The sequence below is a fragment of the Sarcophilus harrisii genome, chromosome 1 (genome assembly GCF_902635505.1).
Source record: "Sarcophilus harrisii chromosome 1, mSarHar1.11, whole genome shotgun sequence".
Classification (NCBI taxonomy): domain Eukaryota; kingdom Metazoa; phylum Chordata; class Mammalia; order Dasyuromorphia; family Dasyuridae; genus Sarcophilus; species Sarcophilus harrisii.
The window spans coordinates 202,079,974-202,099,841 of record NC_045426.1 but is presented as its reverse complement, the minus strand read 5'-3'; the positions used below and the strand labels follow the sequence as shown (position 1 = coordinate 202,099,841).

Genomic DNA, 19,868 nt, shown 5'->3' with positions numbered 1-19,868 from the left:
ACATGCATAGATTATAGATGGCCTTTGTGTTATTAAGGGCAAATGAGGTACATTGTTTGTCCTGTTGCTCTGTCCTTTTACCCTATTTCTGGTTTTCTTTCCCCTTTGGAGTGTCTGCTGTTCTATCACTTGTAATCTTAATGCTGCTTTTATTTTTCTTCACTCTGTTTTTCTCATCATTGAAATAAGTATCAGTTTTTCCCTTAGCAAGTATTCTAAATGGTCTTTTTAAAGGATTATGCAATTACTATTATTATGCAACTATTAAGTTTTTAAATAAATGATGTGGGGTAGGAAGAGATTCAAATAAAAATGACTTATGGGTTTGGGCCTATCCTGGAAATCTTTAGTATCTTCTTTGCTTTTAAATATTGTATATTCAAAGGATTGTGCTTCTTAAGATCCATGTTCTTAAAATATGATAGTAGTTAATCACAATATATGTTATAATATAAAGCCAGGTATAAATTGTTTGAATGACCAAATGATTTGCCTTTATCTGCACCGCTATTGCTTTTATTTATGTGTGTAGTTAATACTGTATAGAACTTTATGATTGATAGTATTATTGTTATTTTTAATTCCAAGAATTATTCCAATTTTATTCCAATTTTTTATTCCAAGAAAGCATTCTGCAGTTCTCTAGACTATAAAATAGGTTTAATACTTGATGTGTTAGATCCAGTTTGGGGATTTCCTAATAATTAAATCTTGAATGCTTGAGGCCTTTGGCTGTGTGCTATTATTATCTTAAAAGTGTTTCCAGCTGTGGTAATTATTTTATACTGTGAACTAGTGTGCATAAACTTTTTTTTTTTTGCCTCCTGCCAATTGTTTCTACTTTCCAAATTCCTTCTGGTATTAAAGGGTTCTGGAATTAGAAGTGTGGGGCTGCCCACTTGATCAGATATTTAAGAAAAAAAAATACATGTCTAAACAGAAGAATAATAGTTTTTTGCACTTTTATTGCAGGCCCAGCTCTCAATATTGCAAGAAAAAATAGACCATTTAGAACGTTTACTGGCAGAAAATAATGAAATAATTTCAAACATTAGAGACTCTGTCATCAATTTGAGTGAATCTGTTAAAGATGATCAGAAGAGTCCTCAAAATAATAATAATGTCAGTCAAGGATCCATCTCTAATCTTATGCCATCTGTTTTAACATCCTTCCTGAAAGAACCTGAAGACTGTTCATTTGCTTCAGAAAGCGGAAATCAGAATTCAGACGTACAGGTAATACACATGCATAAATAAGCTTTGTTTTTGTCTTCCTTATTTTTTCAGGATTTCTCAGCTCTGTTATTGTTTGACCTCAGTCTTATTTTTCTCCTTTTTATTCCCAAAATAATTCTCTACTGTAAGAGTGTTTTCACACTTTATATTTTTACTTAAGGCCTTTTTTATATAAAAAATACTTATGTATTGTGGAATATTTGAAAACAGTAATACCAGTAAAGAGTAAAGGTTACTCTTATTTAAAATTTGCTATTTTGATACAAATTATCCTTCCAGATCTTTGAATTTTCTGCATGTGCTTTACCCATTAATGATTTTTTTACTTTTTGTTTTAATATGATTTTAATTGTGCCAAAATACTTTTACTATGTTGATTAGGGTTTTCCTTTTTTGGTCACATGTTTAAATAGGATGATGAAAAATGAATATGTTGAAAACATAAGAAATGAAAAAGGAAGTAGGAAGATTATGTTGGAAGTTTAGAATATATTTCAACACTGAAATCCAAATCATGTGTTCAATATAGTTCCACCAATATAGATATCACAGTTCTTTCATGCCTGATTATCCAATTTGATTCATTTTGTTTGTTCTTAAATTACCAATAGAAATTCAGCACATGTATTGAATATATTGCTTATCTTTATCATTTGAATTACTATTGTGCTCTTTGATCTATTCATTTTTTCATTTTAACTATAATTGCTTAACCTTCTTATTCCTTTTACATGTCCTTAATCTCTTTCATGCTACCAGTAATGTAGTCATTTTCAGTAAGGTGCTGCAGCATTCTTATGCCCAACATGCATTTTAATTGATTTTTGGATTATGTATTGTACTAATTCTTTTTTAAATTAGGTTATTTTTGTTGTTGTTGTTTGTTTTGTTTTTTTACAATATTCTGCAATGGTTTGCCATTTTCTTCTAATTCATTTTAAAGATGAGGAAACTGAGGCAAATAGGGTTAAGTGACTTGCTTAGGGTTGCATGGGTAATAAGTATCAACTGCCTGATTGAGAACATTGTGTCCTTCTGACCCAGGCCTGTACTACCTAGTTGCTCTCCTGTTATTGTAATTCTTATGAAATTAATACATTTATTCATAATCTTAAAGTACTGCCAAGAAAATATTGATGTTAAGACATTGTCTTTTGAGGAGCAAGTAATTTAGGATTTTTGAAGACACTGGGAAATTTTCTAAAGCATCTCTTCTTTCTTTTAAATGAAATTTCTTAAAACATCTTTTTTTAACTTAGTTCTGGACCCACCTAATTTATCTTAAATAGGTCCTATATAAAATAGAGGCTTTGCTCAGTAAGCCATTGGACCTCTCATCCACTTTCATGGCTATTCTGTTTATCTACTTTTTTCTTTTCTCCTTCTCTCACTTTCTCTAAGTAAATGGTTAAATCAGTCTTTTGGATTGTTATATGCAATTCATAGTGCCATGGAGGCCATTTTGTAATGTTTGTGGGATGTAATTAAAATCTTATAACCTGATAATAGATTTATTTGTACTTTGCACAGGGCTTTCTTCAATGATGATAGTGAATTTGAAAGATTATAATATGTAAAAAGTTCATAATCATATTAAATCAGATATATTTTATTTTTTCTTCCTTGATGTTTGTTTAAAGTGAGTTTTAACAAGAAAGATTCCATCACTACTGTGTGACTCTGAACAAGTTCTTTTAACCTATGGACCTTAGTTTTCTCATGAATGGGAAGTTGGACTCAACCTTGAAGGTTCTTTCTAGCTCTAAATATTTGATCTCATAATCAAGATAAAAACTTGCATTTTGTATTTAATAAGCATCAAATAAAATTGATATCTCTACAAAAATAGAACAGAAAAAAAATGAGTTGTATGTGAAACTAAAGTTCTATTATGTGTAGCTTGCTTTTCCTTTTAAATGTATAATAAAATTTAGCATGTCTATTTCAATATCCTGCTTGTCTGTCATTAAAAGGCAAACTTTTAAAAATAGATTGCCACTTATCTATGACTATGAGTAGTTGCATAAAGATAATTTGATTTACTACCTCAAAGTATCTATTAATTTCATAGTTAGTTTCATGGATTGTGTGCCTGGGAATGTTCAATACTTATTGGCTAAAATTCTGGTAATAAACCTTTGCAAACTAGGCTTCTTCTTGAGCTATAGATATTTTGGTGGAATACTTAGCCCTGGCCTTGAAGAACCTGAGATCACAGTGAGGAAAAGACTAGCATTTAGTCAGGGAATAAAACCATAATGAATTAATAATTTAATACTTGCTATCTTTTAGGATATTTTACTGTTATTTTATTTTTTTTAATTAGATGAATAATCACATTTGATTTTGGTGAATAATGTTTTTAAACTAAGTAAAACATACTGAGCCTTTGGTTTTTTGTTTGTTTTTAAATTTTAGATGTTGAATGTTTACAGCCTTCTTCCATTTGACAATCCAGATGGAGGAGTTTGGAAACAAGGATTTGACATTACATATGAAAACAATGAATGGGACAGTGAATCCCTTCAAGTATTTGTTGTACCTCATTCACATAATGACCCAGGTAAAATTTTCACATTAGAATATGATGAGATTTTGTAATTTCTAATTGTTGAAACACTCATAAATCTAGACATTTTGAATGAAAAATCTGTGCTATATCTTTTCTTTCTGACATTCTCACCGAATCTTAGGTATCTCAATTTGGATGATATAATAGTAAGTGAAACAATTAGACAAAAATTGCTAAATTAAATAACTGACATTTTAATGCTAGTTTAAATTTTAAAAATTACATTAAATTAATTTATTTTGTCACATTTTAAGTTATGAACTGTCTCTCTTTGTCCCTCCTAACCTTGCACTAAAGAAGGCCACCATTTGAAACAGATTTAGCAATAAATATAAAGACATTATGCTTGCTTCTCTTTGTCAGTCTTTCTCTGGAAGTGAATAATGTCTTCTTTCATAGGTCTTTTATAGTTGAATTGAATATTTATAGTAAGTTGTTCACAATTGCCCTTTAAACAGTATTGCTTTTAGTGTAGACAATGTTCACTTGGTTCTTCTCACTTCATTTTTCATTATGTCATGCAAGTCTTTCCATGTTTTTTTCTAAAACTGATCAGCTCATCATTTCTTACAGTACAGTAGATGTCCATCACAATTACATACTACACTTTATTTAGCTGTTCATCAATTGATGGGCAGTCCCCTCAATTGCCAGTTCTATGCCATCACAAAGACAGTTGCTGGGAATATTTTAGAATATATTACATTTTTATCCTTTTTTCCTGATCATCTTGGGGAAAAGACCTGTTAGTTGTGTCAAAGGACATACACTGTTTTGTAACTCTTTGGCATAATTCTATATTGTTCTTCAAAATAGTTAGATCAGTTCATAGTTTTACCAGCAATGAAAATGAATCTATGTCCCAATTTTTCCACATCACCTCCAACATTTATCACTTTCCTCTTGTGTCATTTTAGCTAATCTGATAATTGTGAAATGAGATAATATATCAAAGTTGTTTTAATTTTCATTTCTGTAATCAATAGTGATTTAAAAGTATATGTGGTTTTTTGAAATCCTTCCCAACCTTTGACCTTTTATCAGTTGGGGAATGATTCATATCATAAATTTGACAGAAATCTAAATATATAGATATTTGAGATATGAGACCTTTATCTGAGAAACTAGAAAATTTCCCCCCAGTTTTTTGTTTTCCTTTTAATCTTAGCTATATTGGTTTTATTTGTACAAAAGTATTTTAACTTTAACCAGAGTTATCCGTTTTATCTCTCTCAGTGTTCTCTGTCTCTTATCTGTTCATAAATTATTCTCCTATTCATAAGTCAAATAGGTAATGTATTCCATGTTCTAGTTTTCTTATGATATCTCCTTATAAATTGAGGTCATGTATCCCTTTTGACTTTATCTTATAATGACATCTGCCATGCCACTTTTCCAGCTTTCCTCACAATTTTTACCAATTCTTATTAGTATTCATATCCCCAAAGTTTAAAACTTTATAGTTGTATTAATATAAGATTATATTCATTTGCTATTATATATTGTATTTCCATTCTGTTCCACAGATCTGTCTTTTTTAGTATCATATAGTTTTAATCACTGTCTTATAGTTTAAGATCTGGTATAGTTACATTTTTTTTCTTTTTTTTTTTTTTAAGGTAATTGGGATTAAGTGACTTTCCTAGAGTCACATAGCCAGGAAGTATAAAGTGTCTTGAGGCCATATTTAAACTCAGGTCTTCCTGACTTCAGGGCTGATACTCTATCCACTGTACCATTTAGGTGCCCCTAATTTTTTTTTTTTCCTTTACATCTTTTCCCCTCAGTAATTTTTTCTTGGCTGTTGTTTTTCCAAATTAATTTCATTATTTTTCTTGCTTAATAAAACAATGTTTTGGTAATTTAATTGGGATGTCATCGAATAAGTTAATTAGTTTAGAATTGTCATTTTGATCATATTGACTCTTCCCATCCCTGAACAATTAGTATTTCTCCAATTATTTCAGTTTGATTTTATTTAAGTAAAAATTGTTTTATAATTATATTTTTGTAATTCCTGGGTTTGTTTTGGTAGGTATATTCTCATATATTTTATACTATCAATTTTTATTTTATATGGATTATCTTTGTGCTATCATTTCTTGCCATTTTTCCTTTTGGTGAAATATAGAATATAAATTTGATTTGTATGGGTTTACTTTATATCCTGATACTTTGCTAAATTCATCAATTGTTACCTTTAATTTTTAGTTGAATCTCTAGGATTTTTCAAGTAGATTAACAAATGAACTGCAAAAAAGAGATAATTTTATTACTTCATTGCCCATTCTGATTCCTTCAATTTCTTCTCTTATTGGTATTGCTAGCATTTGTTACAATATTGAATAATAGTGATATTAGGAATTCTTATTTCACTCTTGATCTTATTGGGAAGACTTCTGGCTTATCTGCATTATAAATAATGCTTGCTCATGGTTTTAGATGATGCTTCTTAATATTAAGAAACTTTTTTTGTACCTTTGCTTTGATAGAATCAGTGTTAATCTTATGTTAAGTCATACTTGCATTCTTGGTATAAATACCACTTGGTCATTATGTATAATCTTTGTGACATGTTGTAGTGTCCTCTCTGTTATTATTTCAAATTTTTGAATCTGTTCATTTATTAAAAATGCTCTATAATCTTCTTTCTCTGTTTTCACACTTCCTGGTTTAGTTATCAGAACCATATTTGTTTCATAATAGGAATTTGGTAGGATTTCTTTGGCTATTATTCCAAATGATTTAATATTGGAATTAATTGATCTTTAAATATTTGGTAAAATCACTTGTAAATCCATGTGGTCCTGATGCTTTTTTTCTTAGAAAGCTTTCCTAAAATAGGCTCATTTACTTGTTTTATTTCTTCTGTTGATTTAAGCAGTTGATATTTTCATAAATATTCTTCCATTTCACCTGTTAAATTTATTGGCATATAATTGGGCAAAATAACTCCTTAGAAGTGCTTTAATTTCATTTTCATTAGTAGTATACTCAGCTTTTTCATTTTTGGTAACAGGGTTTGGTTTTTCCTATTTTATTTTATTCACTAATTACATGATTTTCTTATGTTCAATTTAATTTTTATTAATTTTTAGGATTTACAATTTGGTGCTTAATTGGTGCTTAAAAAAATTTTTTTTTGAATTGTACACCCAATTCATTAGTATTTTCTTTCTCTGTTTTGTTGATGGAAACATTTAGATATAAATTTCCTTGGATTATTGCTTTTGCTGTATCAAATAGGTTTTTGTGTTGTGTCATTAATACTATTCTCATTAATAAAATTATTGTTTTTATTATGTTTTTTACCCCACTCCTTTAAAATTAGATTACTTAGTATCATATAATTTTAAATCTGTATTCCCATGATCCCATATTGAATTTTTGTTTCATTTTGATTTGAAAAGGATATATTTAATGTTTCTACTTTTCTGCATTTAGCTATCAACTTTTTATGCCCTAATATAGGGTTAGTTTTTATAAAAAGTGTATTTTTCTATTCCCATTTAATTATCTCCCCTCTCTGATAATGTTTTATAATAGATTAACTAAGAATCTATTCATGTCCTTGATTTCTTTCCTTTTTTTTTTTTTTTTTTTTTTGGTTTAGTTTATCTAGTTCTAAAAGGGGCAGATTTAAGTCTCCTGCTATTATAATTCTGCTATTTCTTTCATCTATAATTAATTTAGCTTTTCCTTTAAAAAAAATAGGATGCTGTAGTATTTGGTACATATGGGTTTAATATTGCTGTTATGTCATTATCTACAGTAATTTTTTTATCATATTATAGTTTCCTTGCTTTATCTCTTTTATTTAAATCTCTTAACTTTTAACTTTGAGATATGATTGCTACCTTTTTTTTTTTTTTTGATCAGCTGAGGCATACTAAAGTGTACTCTAGCTATTTAATTTTATTTTATATATTTCGGTTTTAAATGTGTTTCTTGTAAACAACATATTTTGGGAATCATTTTGCTTTCCACTTCTGTTTTATGGGTGGGTTCATTTCATTCACATTCAATGTTTTGATAACGAGGTGACCCTTCATCCTGTTTTTTGATCATTCTTCTTTTCTCCCTTTCTTTTTTTACCTTATACATCCTCAGACATCTTTTATTTGATTTTTTAAAAAAGTATTTTAAATTCTTGGAATAAAATAAGCTTTTCTTAACATAGTATAATAAAAAGATGATTACAGATGAAGTTGAAAACCTGTCATGTATAATTTGCTATTTTGAATATAATGTAGATGAAATAAGTAAATGTAATAAATTCTTTTTATTTTTCCCCATTTCCCTCCCTCTCCCCCCTGCCTTTACCCGAGATGGCTATCAAACACACAGACACACACGCAAACACACAGACACAGACACATAGATGCACACACACAGACACATAGACACATAGACGCACACACACAAACACACACACACACACGTGTACACACTCATTCCAAAAACGATTTATAGCTTCTCTGAATGCATATAGCATCTTTCTTCATACATTTTTTGTAGTTAAAATGACTTATTTGCAAGAAGTTGTTCTTAAAATCCCTTCCCTATCCTCTCGCCTTGTCTTCCCTTTTTGTAATTTATCCACCCTTCTCAAAGTCCCTTTCTTATTCTCCACTTTCTTGTTCTGATACCCTTTTGAAATTCCTCCCTTCTCCTATCCCTTTGCTGTTCTGTTTCTCGGTATCTTAAGACTTTTACACCACTTTAGATGGATATGTTATTTTCTTTTTAACCCAGTTCTGATGACAATAAGATTCTAGTTTTTTCACTTCTGTAAGTTTTGTTTCTACTGTGACAGTTCTTCCATTCATAATTCATTTGTATTAAATAATTCCTTCATTTTACCTCCCCTACCCAGTTTTATGTTTTAGGATCATACCAGCATCCTGCACCTCAAGCTTTCTGTCTATAGATAACATTCTTAAGAATTACAGATGTTTTCTCATCTAAAAAGTAAATGTTTTGACCTTATAAAGTAAATAATTTGACCTTAAATTTTGAACAGATTTATCTATATCCTTTATTATTAATTGGTCTCTAATATTTACCTTATATTTCCACTATTGGTCTAATTTTCCATTTAGTTCTGCTCTTTTCTTCACAAATATCTGAAAATCCTTTAGTTTATTGAACGTTTATTTCTCCTCTCTTCTTCCATTCAGGATGACACAGCTTTGCCTCGTGAGGTATTCTTGAAGACCAGTTCCTTTGTTTTTTATAGAATATTGTTCCCTTACCCTTTGAGTCTTTTAATGTAGAAGCTCTTAAGTCCTGACTGTAATTCCATAGTATTTTAATTTTTCTTTCTGATTGCTTGTAATATTTTTTCCTTAATCTGGCAGCGCTGAAACTTAGCTATGATGTTCCTTCCAACATAAGATGGTGATGATGGACTTTCCCCCTTCCATTTCTGTTTTACTCTCTTGATCTAAAATTTCAAGGCAATTTTCCTTAATAATTTCTTGAAGTATAGTGTCCAGATTTTTTTTTGGGGGAAGGGAAGGATCAGAACTTTCTAGTTCTTTAAACCATCTCAGTTTTTATGTTGTTTTTTTTTTTTTTTCATTCTGTTCTCAAATTCAGTTGTTTTTCTTATTAGATGTTTCTCTTCTCTCTTCTTTATTTTTCAGTCTTTTGTTTTTATTTCTTGATGATTTATGAAATCATTAGCTTTTAAGAATTTATTTTCTTTGGTAAGTTTTTAGATCTCTTTGTAATTGGTTGGCTTTCTTTTCATCATTTTCTTGTTTTTCTTTGATTATTTTTTTCTCTCAGTTTTTCCTTAATCTCTTCTATTTGATTTTTAAAGTCACTTTTAAGCTTCTCCAAAAACTTTTTTTGTCTTGTGACCATTTTGCTTTTTGCTTTGAGATATTTTAACTGAGTTTAATTTTTAAAATTTTATTATTTCTTCAATCTTTGATCTTTTCAATGTAGACATTTCCTCCAGTGGTGCAGATCACTGTACATCTATTTCTTTTCCGCTCAATATCCTTGGGAGCTTTCCATGTTTTATTTTAACATCATGAGGGTAGCGATGTTCATAAAAACTGCCTACCTCTTATCCTTCACTCTTACAACTGTAACTGCCTGTTCTTCTTTGAAGGCTACTTTTATTTTTATTCTTTGGCATTTCTTATTTTTAAGTCTGCTTATATCTACCATCTGCTTTTCCAGTGGTGATATTCATGTCTTAATTTTTGAAGATTATAGTGTTTCATTATTCCCTGCTATATAGTAATAGTAGAATATTGGTATTAAGTAGATGGACTTTTGTGTCAGGTTGAAATTTGGAATTATTAAAAATGGTTTATAATTTCTGAAACATCCAATCTATTTTTTTTTACTCCTATGTAAATTGGGTGCAATTTAGTCTCTACTTGTACTATTTAAGATTTTGTATATGTGTGTGTGTATTTGTGTGCATAGGTACACACACACACACACACACACACACAACACTTAGAATAGTGCCTGTACAAAGTAGGTACTTAAAACAAATATTTTATTGATAATTGTATAAACATATAAAACTGGATACTAATAAATTAAATTAAATAAAATAAATAAAAAAATAAATTAAAAAATCTAAACAATTGCCATTCTTCATCTTAATTTCTTTGCCAGGAAGTTTTGGAATGTTCTTAGGCTTAATATGAGCAAGACAACATCACCCACAGACAACATCTAGAGGATCTTACTATTTATAATAAATCATTTTTCAACTTAGAAATTGCTCTGGATCTCTTCTAAGACAGTGGTAAATGTCTTGGTGAATGTACTTGTCCATTTTTTGTGTATTGCTTGATAAAACTGGTCTGAGGGGCATTGAACAAATTTATCTGTATTATCTTTTAAAGAATTTTAATATATTTTTGGAAATAAGTCACTTTGATTCTATTTTGCTTCCAACAAATTACATAATTTTTTTAAGCAAAATGGTTAGCCCACAAAATCCAGAATGTAGTATCATATTATTTATATCTTTCAAGTTATGTTGTAAAGATTATGGAGACAAATGCTTCCATACAATTTGATATTCTTAAAGCACAGATTTAACTGTGTCAAGAGCAAGCTGCTGCAGTGATTCCTCCCTGCTTCCTTTACTTTCTGATAAAATACAAGCTTTTCTGCTTTTAAATCTGCTGTAGTCAACTTTTCACACTTATTGTACATTCCTCTTTGTTTGTCTCTTTTCTTGCCTTGAGTTCCTTCCCATTCCAGCCTAACTTCCTTATAGATTCCCAAGTGACATTCCTAAAATAACGGTCTAACTGTGTCACTTTCACTTTCTTCAGTGGCTTTCTATTCCTTTAGGATAAATATAGATTGCTGTTTGACATTCAAAGCCTTTCACAGCCTATTTTTTAAATTTAGCTTTTTAAGTTTTTTATAATTTACTTCTACCCCCATCTATTCCACTTGTCCTATAACAATGCCACACTGACCTTCTTTGAGTTCTTTACACAGGACTTCTCCTTTTTTATCTCTGCGCCCTTATACAGACTTTCTCCTATGCTTACATTATATTCCCTTCTCATCATCACTTAAGAGTCCCTAGTTTTTCTAAAAGTTCAAGTATCACCTTCTTTGTGATACCTTTCCATCTTCTGTGTGGACTTTCTAGCTTCTTATTGCTAATATTATTTTCTATTTATTTTTAAATCTCTTTATATGTATTCTCTTGCTCCTCTCTTTCCCTCTCCCCCATAGAATAAGCTCTTTGAAAGTCAGGGCCTTTTCTTTTTTGTTTTGTGTGTGGTGTGTGTGTAGTATGTCTGTCTAGCAAAAAGTGCCTACTGGGTACCAAATAAATATTTTGCTGATTAATAATAAATTTCCATAGTTCCACGTTAGGTTAAAAGACCTTCCGCACTATCACCTTTTTATCTACGTTTCTGCCATCCTTTGCTAATCTGCAAAGTGGCTTAAATTAACAAATCTGCTTACTTTCCTTGACTGTTATATTCTGATTTACAACATTTTTACCTTTACAAAATGAGCCAAATCTTTGTGACCCTACTTGGAGTTTTCTTGGCAGATTCTGGAGTGGTTTGCCATTTCCTTCTCCAGCTCATGTAAGAAATGAGGAAACTGAGGCAAACATTAAATAACTTGTCCGGAGTCACAGCTAGTAAGTGTCTGAGGCCAGATTTGAAATTGAGAAAGATGAGTGTTCCTGATTCCAGGCTTGGCAGTCTACCTACTGTAGCACTTAGTTGATTTATAAAGTGAATATGATGATAATATCTTTTCTAGAAGTGTTGTAAGGATAAAATAAGACTATGTGAAGTGTTTTGTATACTTTAAAGCCTTGTATATATTAGTTCTTATTATTAATGACAAAAGCACCATCATCTTCCCAGGTTTACAGTATTGCTGTCATTATCTAGTCTTTATCTTCATTTTCCCCGTCTAGCCAATCTATTCTAGGAACAGTGAATTGGTGCAGTAGAATGCCAGTCCTGGAAGTCAGAAAAGAATTAATCTTTCTGAATTCAAATCTGCTCTGAAATACTTGTTGATTGTGATGCTGGGCAAGTTTCCATCAGTATTTTAATCTGTAAAAAGAAATGGCAAACCACTCTAGTATCTTTGCAAAGAAAACCCAAAAAAATCTTCACAAAGAGTTGGACACAACTGAAAAACAAAAACAATTAAGACTAATATATTGATGTTCCTACCTTCATAGTATCTTTTTCTTATATACTTCACTTATATAGTCCTAATCTTACTGCAAGATCCTTAAGTCTCTTTTCATTTCAATTTATCCTCACCTCAGTTGTCAAAATGATTTTTCTCTATGAAATTTGTGCCCCATGGTAGTATAATTTGACTAATTTGTTAATGCTTTGTTAGTTAGCATTAGGATAATGATTTTCTTACAGTGGTAACGGGGGGAGGGGGGAAACATGGTTTGAACATTGTTCAAGAACCACATATAATTTGAATCATAAACACAATTTTTTTTTCCCCACAAAATAAAACCTTTTAGGCTGGCTTTTTTAAAATAGAGAATTGAAGTTTTATACCCATTTCTTTTAAAAAAGACTTTCAGAATCAGAAGTTTTAGATTGTGCTATTGTGTCGGATCAGTAAAAGATAATTTATATAATTTCTACATAAAAAAGTAGATGAGGCTATCTGTGTCAGTTACAGACTTACTTCATAGTTGAATAAAATCTGTATTTCACATATATAGGAAATGTGTGCAAGAAAATGAAATTTGTTTAAAGTGTTTGACTTTTGAAGAGCAAATATGTTGTAAGAAAAGTGAATTAATCATTGGGTTTTATTCCTTGCTGAAAATTTCACAAACCAATCTACATTTTGTACGGATTGCCTCTTAGAGAAAAGAACAAAATTTTATTACTGTATAGCTTTTACTTTTCAGTTGTCTAAAGGCTGCCTTCTGTATTCACTTTATGTTACTTTATAAAATACCCTATCTAATTTTTAATTAAATTGATGTTTAATTGAATACTTAGCTTAATTTGAATCATTGGTTTCTTTTAATAATCATTAATATGTAATTGTATAATTATGTAATATAATACATATAACATAATACTTAAAAAACAATTTTTTTATTATAGCTTTGTATTTACAAGTTATATGCATGGGTAATTTTATGGCATTGACAATTGCCAAACCTTTTGTTCCAATTTTTCCCCTCCTTCCCCCCACCCCCTCCCTCATATGGTAGGTTGACCAATACATAACATAATACTTTTTATACATGCTATAATTATGTTATTAAAGAATACAATGGAAAAAGAATTTAGAGATAGGTTTAATGTATGCTAAAAGTTTTGTGAGGTTTGTGAGTACCAAAGTAATGGAAATTTAATGGGATAAGAAAACTGAGCCAAATAGTATAAAACCAATTTGAAATAAATCAGTTTAACTCTTTAAATTTAGAAAAATTTTGTTTTAAGAAGAATCCCATTTCATTGATTTATAATGTTTATTTTGGCTTAACAAGATTATTTTAGTGTCTAGGTAGCCTGGACAATAAATTACTGGCTAAAGTGAACATAATTAATTGTGTTGAAACTTTTAATAGTGCGTTAGATTGACTGTTGTCCTTATAACAGGTATGTGGCTAACTGGTTGAATATTTGTATAGCATTCAGTTAGTCTTAAAGTGTGGCTATTTTATCAAAATTAGATTTTGGTGATTTGGGGTTTTCTCACATTTATAATTTTTGAAATGCCATGAATTATTTTGTTTGTGGAAGAGATATAGTTAGTAGAAGTGTTGGCAATTGGATAAGATGATCTAAAATTCTTATTAGGTTAGAGTTGTCCTGGGTTTTTCTGCTAAGAGGGATTACTAGAAATTTTCAGTAAAAGGATCTCCATGGCCTCAGAGGGCTCTTTTCTGTACTGAAAAAATGTGGTCTGGCCTGTACCTTTTCCATTTCCAACATTTGAGAACAAATTTTGGGCTCCAAGATAGGGCTCTATTAAAAAACATTGGTGAGGTCACAAATTACCTCCAAATGATATGGTGCTGTAGAATGGGTGCCAGAAATGAAGCCGGGGAATCAAAATCTGATTATTACTTACTACCCACTTGATCTAGGGCAGTTTCTTGACTTTATTATTCTTCAACCATGGAATTGTAAAATGAAAGCTTTGGAATACATGATCATTCGAGGTTCCATTTGCCTTTAAATCTAAGATCTCATAGTTTGTTTTAAGTTTAATTATAGTAAATCATTTCACAGATTAGGATTCTTCTCCTTGTTCCCCTTTCCCAGCCCACAATTCCAATATACACAAAATGTATGTTTTTTACTTATAAGAAATAAACTGACTGCTGTTCCAAATTATCAGTAACTCTTGGAAAAATGTAAGACTTAAGAATTTGGTATGTTGAATTCATTCTCATTTTCAGCAAAAGAAATATAGATTTGCCAGCAATTACATGCTTCAGAAGCCACTGTTTGAACTGGCAAAAAAAAAAAAAAAGACCTTTAGTAACACTTTCCCATTCATTTTCTTTGCAAATAGTATAATTTGATCTATAAAATCATAATCTTCCTTCTTAAATGAGTTTTAGATATAACAGAGCAAAGATTATACTTTATTTGATGTTTTGTCTACTTTATTTGATTAATGTAATAGCATATGGAGTATATCAGTTTCAGCGCTATATGCAGAAGGTCTACTCAAGTCTTTTAATCCAATACTATTGGTTCTTTATGCTATTTGTTCTATTCAGATTTTTAAAGTAGGAAGAATTGGTGTCAAAAATTTAGAAATAGAAGGACTAGATAGAGTAATTGTATTGTTTTTGACTAATCTTCAATTTATGCATCTCATTTTAATATTTGTTTTTAAGAGATAATTTCTGTCATTTTTAGCTATATATTTGCCATTTGGTCAATTATCAAATTTAATCATAGCAATTAGCAACTATTCTTTAAGATTTCAAATTATATAACCTTTTTGCATTGAAAACTTAAAAGATTGCCTTTGAAACTGAAATAATATGATTTAACTGAAATCAGATTTGTGTGGTATATTTGTGTCTCAATTTAGGTTGGCTGAAGACTTTCAATGACTACTTTAGAGACCAAACCCAGCATATTCTTAATAACATGGTGGTAAAGCTGAATGAAGACAGAAGGAGAAAATTTATGTGGTCTGAAATCTCTTATTTTTCAAAATGGTGGGATGGAATAGATAGTCAGAAGAAGGATGCTGTTAAGAGGTTTGTTTCTAAAAATTAATTTCTATTTGGAAGTTCATAGGATTATAGACTAATTAGGGAAATCATGCTGAATTTATGTAATGTGCAATTGAAAGAGTATATTATAAAATATAAAAAATCTTTTATAAAATTAAAAGAATCCTTCGCTTCCAGAATTTTGGATTATTACATTTTAAAATTCTGTGTCCAAGAAATAGTTTTACAGCAATCATAGATCTCAAATTGTATTTAAATTTGGGACAAAAAAGGGTTTTTTCATGTATTTCAACTTTTTTCCCCACCTCTTCATTGTTTTGGGGAATTATTTATTCCTTTACTATTTGCAAATGTTGTTTACTGTAAGCTCTGTCCTATTCTTATACTCCAGTGAAATACTCTTGATTGAAAAGTTAAGGTGGTTTTATATCCATATTCTGTATCTCAAACTCTGTTCTTAATCTAGACCTCCTGAAAATCTCTTGCCTATCCTAATTAGAACTTTACTCATATGTTTTATAACTCCAAATGATCCTCATAATCTTTCTTCTCCTAAAAAGGCTTATTTACTTTTTCCCCTATAGAAGAAGTACTAAGAGTTTAATCAGTGTGGAAGAAAAGATAAAATGTGTGCATGTCATCTAGTGCTTTTATTTTCTTTATTATTATTTAAAATAATTTAATTGATTATAATTGTGGAACATTTCAAAAAATACTTACATAAAACCAGTGTTTATAAAAATCCACACATTTAAAGTGTTGTTTTACTGAAAAAATAACAGATATCATAATTATTATTTTAGAGAATTCAAATTTTGGCATTTATTGTTAGAGTTAAATATTGAATAACCTAAGAAAAAGGAGTATCTTAAAGATTAATTTTGACTGCAAATGCTTTTAAATATTGTATTGTGAACAATGCATAAAAAACTTCAAGCTCCTAGATTGGGAATTGTACTTAACAATTTCTATAAAAGTTCAGTGATCTGCTCCAAAATTATAATCAAACCTTGGCTTTCCATAACTTTGACAATGCTCTCTAAACATTTTCCTTGAACAGAAACAGGCTGTTTTCTAAATATTTGTCCCATCTTAGCTGAAATCCTACTTTACTCTGTTAACAAAATTTCTTTGATGTACTCACCCTAATTTCTGGGTCAAGAAGACTTTTCCACTGGATCAGGGTCACAAGCTTTTCCACTGAAATCAGGATCAAAGCTTTTCCACTGAAATCCACTGAGGGGCCTGTCAGCCCCACGTTCAGGGTGCCAAAATGTTGGTGGTCTTTTTCCAAAACACAACCAGGTGATAAAACTTCAGATCTTTTTTTGTGTCCCTTAATATAGCCCGGTTAGCTCAGGCCTATCTCTCTGCTTGGTTCCAAGAGCTCTTGCAGCTTTGTCCTTGGCTTCTGCCTCTGCTTTCTTCAGCCTCCAGCCAGCACCAAGGTGGAAGATGCAATGAATCTCTCTTGCCTCGAAGATAGGGCTTGTAAGCTTCTTCCCAGAGTGCTCCTCTCCGACCCCTGGGAATGTTCCTAAGTAACTATCTTGAGTGGCTCACTGGAGCTGTATTTATGCTACTTCTCCGAAAGTGGGATCGTGGGATATCTCCCAGCGTGCTCTCTGGCCCTAAGAGCTTCAAGGGAGGTGTGAATTCAGATATCTCTTTCTAAACCCTGAAATCTCCCAAATGTGTGAACTCCATTGAGTACTTAGATACTTATGAGTTCTCTAAAGGTATGAACACAATCATCGTTTCTACCAGTTGTACTTAGTACCTTGTTTCAAGTTCTGGCCCAAAATATCTTTTTCTAAGATCAAATCAATCATATTGAACCATGCCAAATTAGATAATTATTTTCTCTATCAACTCCAATGTCTTAACATTTTGTAAAGATTTCAACAGGGAATAAACTGAAAAAATTGAATTTTTATGTCTTTTATTATTGATACATATATGTATATATACATGCATGCATTCATACCCATGTGTGTATATAGATATAGATTTGAAGCAGCCAATGCTATATCATACAATAAATAAATAAGATTTTCTGGATTTATTTTTGAATGTCAGAATTATGCTAAAGATCCTCTTGCGGGGAATCCTGCGTGTTCTTAGAGTAAATTAAATGCAAAGTAATGTGGGAGTTCTTTGGTTCACATAAATAGAAAGTTGCTGGAGTAGAAGAACGCTATGGTAGCTGCTTTTAGTTTGCAGCAGCAAACATGTTCTGGTAATGGATTATCTAGATTTCTAAAACTTTTTATTATTTATAAAAATATGGTATAAAATGGCCTATTGGTGGCCACCATTTTAATAAAAAATCCAGTGGTATAGAATAGTATTGTTTGATCTGATCCTTGAGTTTACAGAAGCGAGAGTTCAAGCAATTTGTAGAAACATTTAGTTATTGTTTTGTAACACAATTTAATCTTCAGGAAATTTTTTTTAAGTTTAAAAAATATATATATGTATATATTTGATTATATACATGAATATCAGCTTAATTGAGGATCTAAGGGTTAGAATTGAGGGAGTCTTAAAGGTTAAATATCTTTTTTGTTTTTACTTTATTTAAATAGAGTGAACTAGAGTTAATAAAATCACTGAATATTCTAACAATTTCTTCTAAGTGTAGAAACATCAGATTGTAAATCATATAAAAATTGAATTTCATTCTAATTTATTTTGTATAATATATTTTTACAAAAAATCCTAAATGTTAAAAATGTATTTGTGTAATAATGTAGTAGATCATTCAGAAGACAAGCTTTTAAGAGAAAGCATTACACATAAAAGTTAAAATATGGTGGAAAAGTACAGGTATTAAATTCTTTCCTTTGCTCCATTTTCTGATAAGAGGTGAATGAAGCCATTTTTATATCTCTTGGTAAAAGACAGCACCTTTGTTTGTGTCCTTGGTACTGCCCCCTATTGTTCCTCCTGGAAACCAGGAATTTTCTTCCTCTTCCTTAAGTTCTATTTCTAGTAGTTCTTTTTTCCTGCTACCTACAAATTTAAGATAGGTTTTACCTATCTTAAAAAAACAAAACAAACAAAAACAAAAAACAGCTTCACTGGTCCTTGTGATTCTTTATCTCTTTCCTTTCACAGCCAGATTAAAGAAAAAATTCTTGATATTTATTATATATATTTATTGATATATAATTATATAATATATATATTATATGTATTTATTGATATATATATAATATATATTATATATATTATTAGTCTTGATATTTATTGTCTTTCTTAGTGTTTCTTAGTGTTATTCTCAACTTCTCTCCTCAAAATGTTTTCAATCTATTGTCAAATCTTGTTGTTTATTCCTCCAAAACATTATTTCTATATGTCTTTTTCTTTCCATTCACTCAGCTATTATTCTACAACTGGCCATTATCATCTCTTGCCTAAGCTACTGGAATAAACTTCTTTCTCTCTCTCCTTTCCTTCCTTCCTTTCCTCCCTCCCTCCCTTTGCCTCTTTCCTCCCTCTCCCCCCCACCTTTTCATTTCTTCCCTTCCTTCCTCTTTCCTTCCCTCTCTCCCTTCCTTCTTTCTTCCTTTACTCCCCTCCTTTTCTCCCTTCCTCCCTCCCTCACACAGTTTAGTGTCTGAGACTGAATTTAAACTCAAATCCTCCTGACTTCATGGCTGGTGTTCTATCCACTGCACCATGTAGCTGCCCTTCAGATATTCTTCTAATTGGACTGTGCCTCAAATCTCTTTCTACTCTAATCCATCTTTTACATAGGTGTCAAAATGATTTTTCTGAAGTTCAGATCTAACTATGTAACACTGCCTGTCCCCTCTGTTCCTGCATTCTTTTAATTACAGTGATGTCTGATTATCTTTAAGTTCAAATATAAACTTTTCTGGCTTTAAAAATTCTTCACATTTTCCTGTCCTTTTGTCCTGTCTTTCCAGTCTTCTAAGAAATTATTCCTGCTCTACACATACATTAATCCAGCAGCACTGATCTGCTCAGGGTTACTCATATGATTCCCCATCTTCTGATTCTAATCCTTTGCATTAGTTGTCCTTTATACCTAAAGTGCTCTTTGTGTTTACTTCTTTCATTTAGAATGTCTCATTTATTCTTGACTTTGGCACCATAATGAAGTCTTTTCAGATCCTTGTCACTTCCAGTGTTTTGTGTACCGGTTTTCCCCACATTAGTCGTCGTCTTCTGTTTTTTTTTTTTTTTTTTTTTTTTTAATTTTGATAACAGCCTTTTATTTTCAAAATACATGCAAAGATAATTTCACCCTTTGAATTCAATACAAAATACATTCAAAATACATTTTCAAAATACATTCACCCTTGAAAAACCTTG

The 19,868-nt window shown here is 30.5% G+C and overlaps 1 protein-coding gene across 1 annotated transcript in view; it reads left to right on the top strand.

Moving 5' to 3' along the window:
• The window catches only part of MAN2A1 (mannosidase alpha class 2A member 1), a 164,038-nt gene that overhangs the window by 19,556 nt on the left and 124,614 nt on the right, over nt 1–19,868 (top strand). The window contains exons 2-4 of the mRNA XM_031968631.1: nt 973–1,236; nt 3,655–3,799; nt 15,377–15,548. Coding sequence (XP_031824491.1) covers nt 973–1,236; nt 3,655–3,799; nt 15,377–15,548 — 581 coding nt within the window. The remainder of the gene's footprint in view (nt 1–972; nt 1,237–3,654; nt 3,800–15,376; nt 15,549–19,868) is intronic.